Here is a 4961-nt window from a genome sequence, read left to right on the forward strand (position 1 = left end):
GGTACCAATTAAATCGAAGAAACTAATTCATCCTCCTAATTAAAATCGGGGATTTTGAACTCACAAAAATAATAGGCTAGAGTTCGAATTTCATGTAGTACAAACTAGGGATAACTTGATTTGGATTTAACTTGGATGAATATCCCAAAACAATTAATTAAATCCAAGAAAGAATAAATTTCCAATAATTGGAGGGGCCGACAATAGCCACTTTATTTGGCTTGAACAAGATGCATGATCTTATTTAAATTGATTTTCCCCACATTAAAATATAAATAGCATTTCATTCCAATTTCCCCATGACGGTTTATTCCACATACTCAAACTCAGTCACGTAGCAACAACATAAATTTCATAAATGAAATTTCCAAATCGACATATTAAATAAAAGTCACAAAAATTTTGGGGTGTTACAAGTATGTTCTAAGTCTAAAAACCGTTGTCCAAATACACGAGCTGCAGTAATTCGTTTGGGGTTGCACATGCATAGCGCGTAGACATTTTTTAAAACATATATACATAATATACATATTATGTAGTGTAATGCGTAGTTTTAGTTTCTGTAATGCATTATTTGTGGTATGTAATGAACATTTATCCTGCTCCGTTTAATGTAGGTTGTGCCATGTTTCGATGTTTTACGCACGTTTCTTGTTTTCCCTAAAGGTTTAACAAGCCTAGGGGATAGGGTGTAGTATGTTCTAAGTCTAAAAAACGTTGTCCAAATACACGAGCTGCAGTAATTAGCCTCGGGTTGCACATGCATAGCGCGTAGGTATTTTTTAAAACAGATATACATAATCTACATATTATGTAGTGTAATGCGTAGTTTTAGTTTCTGTAATGCATTATTTGTGATATATAATGAACATTTATCCTGACCTGTTTAATTTAAATTGTGCCATGTTTCGATGTTTAGCGCACGGTTCTTGATTTCCCTAAGGGATTAACAAGCCTAGGGGCTAGGGTCTATTATGTACAACATCAACCACGTGATACCTAAAACATGATAAATAATGCATTCAAATAGTCAAAAAATGTACAGAATCACTGAAGTAATTAACATACAAATATTGCATTCATTCTTATACTCATGTACAACAGCAGTCTAATGATGCATAATACATGATAAATAATGCATAGAAATAGCTAAATAATGTTCAAACATTGCATTCACTCTTAGACTCATGTACAAGTTCCGTACGGCTTCCTTCTGCCGTAGAGTTAAACTCTTTATACAATTCAGAAACTCTGTAGGGGTTCGTCTACAATACAGATGGTCGACGTTCCTACCCCTTGGTTTCCTATCCTCCGTCTCTTTCGGAGACGTACTAGTCCCGGCCTCTGATAATCGCTCCCGGAATTTCTGGGCAATTCCTACTAGCAGTATATCATCGACCGCCTCGTTGATGTCCAATCGTAGCTGCTTTGATGCTGTACAACATACAATTAGTTACATAATGTACAGACTGAATAAAATAATGTGGACAGTTATACTGCATTCACTTATACACCCTTGTACAGAAGCATCAAAATAATACCTAAAAACTGATACATAATGCATTTTAATAATCAAATAATATTCAGAATAAATCAACAAATGCACCATGAATATTGCAATCACCCATTGTCACATGTCCAACTACAGTCACATAAAATATAAACCATGATAAATAATGTACAGATCCGGTCAAGTAATTAACATACAAATATTTCATTCACTCTTTGACACATGTACAACAACAGTCACATGATGCATAAAACAGCATAAATAATGCATTCAAATAGTCAAATAATGAACAAAATCACTCAAGTAATGAACATATAAAAATATTCCATTCAATCTTAGACTCATGTACAACAGCAGTTAAATGATGCATAAAACATGAAAAATAATGTATAGAAATAGCTACATAATGTACAGATCCAGGCTAGTTATGAACATAAAAATATTTCATTCACTCTTTAACCCATGTACAACAGCAAGCACTTGATGCATGAAACATGTATATAATGCATAGAAATAGTTAAATAATGTACAGATTCATTAAAACAATTCTTATATAAATATTGCATTCAAGTAATGACCACACAAACATTACATTCAAGTAATGACCACACAAACATTACATAATGTACAGATCCAGTCAAGTAAACACCAAGAACCATACTGTACACCACGCCATACAATAATGTACAAATAATCCAAAAAATATACAAGCAAATGCAAGTAATTGCTCACCTGCAGCCTGGGTTGGTTGACTTTTGATAGGCATGCCTCTCTTCGTCATTGCAGATCTGTGAGACGAACCACAAATCAAAATCGGATACGATTTTCACTACCAAATCGCTCAATAGACAATAGTAAACTAGTCATTAACTACAAACTTCAATATTGTACATAACCCTAACAAAATCAAAAACGATTCTAAGATTTACGAAAATTCTCGGCAAAAAAGAGTTTGAAAAACGTTATATTGTTTGGGAGAAAATATTGAATCGTCGATCCGGCGGTGAAAATCGTCGATTAACACTGTGTATTACGAAAAACTGAAGCATTTAAAGCCTACCTTGTTGTCAATTTGAACTTGATGGTCGCGGGCGAAGGGAGTGTGGTTTCGGCTGTGTTTCGTCGGCGGCTAGGGTTTGGAAAATGGGAGAATTGAGGGAGATGAAATTTTGATTCTGGGTTGAGGAGAGTGACGGTTGGAGTGAGAGGGGGAGTAAGTAGCTGGAAGGTCAATGAAAATCCCGCTGAAATCTCGCTCATTCCGTTTTAATTCATTGTTGTTTTACATTTATACCCATATAATGCACAGAATGAGCCTAATAATGCAACACGAGATCATTATTAAGCTCCCCATCCGGATCGTCCATCCCTCAAATCTAACGGTTCCAATTAAGAAGGAACTTAAATCTAAGGGAAGAAAAAGAGATTAACACTACCCCTCTCTCTATATATATATATGTATATATGCCATCTCCATCGGTTCCACCCCCACATACCACACAAATACATTCAGCAAGACAACAAGTTGGGGAGTGAGAGGGATCGTACCAGGAGTAAAGAGCAGCCTCACTTATCAATCAAGAGGTAAATCATCAAAATCATAGTAGCATCATTTAGAAAGCAACATAGATAGCATAAAGGCATAGAATCATGAATGCTCAAGATTTTAGTTTTAGAAAATATCAGTACCATCAATTAGAACCCAACAGTAGGGACCAAGTAGTAATCAAAGACATCAACACAGTAGGCCTTGTACACAAGTTAAGACATCAAAGCTCTCACAAATAAGCTTTTGCCCCAAAGAACTTAAAGTTTGCAAATTATCGAACTACGAAGGAAGAATGGATGAGAACTTAGCTTCTAGACGAAGGACCAGGCGGCCGCTGACGGCCAGGGGCTGCGGCGGGACCCCTTGTGGGAGCCAGAATAGCGGCGAGACGTTGCGACGGCGCTGAACTACCAAGGGGAGGCGGCGGCGATGACAGCTCTGGGTTTAAACGACGGGGCGACGCCCCTTCTCTACTTCGATAGCGTCGAGACAGCAGCGGCGTCGACCCTGGAACCGGCGGCGCTCCGGCGATCCTGATACGGCGGGTTCCGACAGCGAGCGAGCGCCGAACGGCGACGGAGTGTCGAGAACAGCCACACGGAAACCGCAGGGAAGCAGCGGCTGCTCCACCAGACACCGCACAGCTCCGTTACACCAATCAATGACGGCATGTGAGTAACGGTGGGACTGAGGTGGGAGAATGGGGTGATGAGACACGACTCACTCATTTGCGATTAGGGATTTGATTCCTCTGTCCTCAGTTGAGAATTTTGAGTGGGAACGAGAGAAGAGGCGCCGTCGTTCTTCCTCGAGAAATCCCTAATTGGAGGATTTGGGGTGGAATTTTTGAGAATAGCCGAAGGGGCTGGAGGAAGGGAATATTTTCCTTTTATTTGGGCCATGGGAAAGAATATTTGGGCCACAGAATTTTGGGCTTTTAATTGAATCTTTGGGCAAGATTTTATGGACTCATGATTAAGTTAGTTAATTAATGTTTGGGCCACTTTGATTTTAGTAGCTGGGCCGGAGGGATTTAAAAGTGTCGGCTGGAGTATTTAATTAGTTGGGCCAGACAAAAAAGAAAAGAAGAGATATAGAGATTTGGGCCATCGCAGTAAATCTGGGCCCTGTTTCTAATATGCTGGACCATTTTAATTAATTTGATGGGCCATCGCCCTAAATAAATTCAGGAATTTAGAAGAGAAATTTCCCTAAGCCACGGAAGAAAAGAAATTTATTAAGTCGTGTTGAAATAGTATTCAGTAAATGATTAGACGAGAATTTTATTAGCCTAGTAGGTATTTCAAAATACTTAAGGAAAATCATCCGGGAATAAATTATACCCGAGCAGTTCGGCAAGACTCCGAATAAATTAAATCGTTGATTTAATTAAAGATTTAAGACTTCTAAATTTAGAAGGCAGGAAGTAAAATAATAAGCACACGCTTAGGCATGCATACATGCAAGATAAATAATTACTTAAAGCCTAATTTAAGTATATTATTTGTTATAAAGGAGCGTCGTCGCACGACGAGTAATCTCAAGTCAGGGAGCGCCCGTTTGAAAGAGATTGAACAAACGAGGTGGGCTTCTTTTCTTTAAAAATATGTTTTTATGTGAAAGCATGAATATTTGAGATGAGTTGTCATGCCCAATTTTGATTTTATGATTGCCTATCTGTTTGGCTATGCCAAACCAGTTAAATCGAATTCGGGTCTCAGTGATCAATCTGAATCTCCATAGTATCCACTCACATGTGTTCATAGGTAGAAGGCGTACACTTGGCCAGCCGGATCAGTTTGACAATCCAACTTGAGCAAGCCACAACGGTAAAGAAAAGATGAGAACGACGGAGAGCGAAAGCGTGGAGGTCTTTCAATCAGCATCGTTTAACTCCAGTGT

The 4961-nt window shown here is 38.5% G+C and overlaps 1 protein-coding gene across 1 annotated transcript; it reads right to left on the reverse strand.

The window, feature by feature from the left end:
• Window positions 1-1040: 1040 nt before the first annotated feature.
• LOC121788594 lies at window positions 1041-3904 on the reverse strand. Its single transcript, XM_042187239.1, has 3 exons — window positions 2571-3904; window positions 2243-2298; window positions 1041-1434 (listed from the first exon to the last, which is right to left on the reverse strand). The coding sequence occupies exons 1-3, from the start codon at window positions 2768-2770 to the stop codon at window positions 1109-1111; spliced, it is 582 nt and encodes a 193-aa protein (XP_042043173.1). The 5' UTR covers window positions 2771-3904; the 3' UTR covers window positions 1041-1108.
• Window positions 3905-4961: the final 1057 nt, after the last annotated feature.

This window comes from Salvia splendens, unplaced genomic scaffold (genome assembly GCF_004379255.2).
Source record: "Salvia splendens isolate huo1 unplaced genomic scaffold, SspV2 ctg1091, whole genome shotgun sequence".
Lineage (NCBI taxonomy): Eukaryota > Viridiplantae > Streptophyta > Magnoliopsida > Lamiales > Lamiaceae > Salvia > Salvia splendens.

Coding starts and splice junctions, on each gene's coding strand:
- LOC121788594 (XM_042187239.1), bottom strand. CDS start 2,770: ATGAGCGAGATTTCAGCGGGATTTTCATTGACCTTCCAGCTACTTACT. Junction 2,299..2,570: donor AAGTTCAAATTGACAACAAG/GTAGGCTTTAAA, acceptor TTCGTCTCACAG/ATCTGCAATGACGAAGAGAG. Junction 1,435..2,242: donor TCAACCAACCCAGGCTGCAG/GTGAGCAATTAC, acceptor TATGTTGTACAG/CATCAAAGCAGCTACGATTG.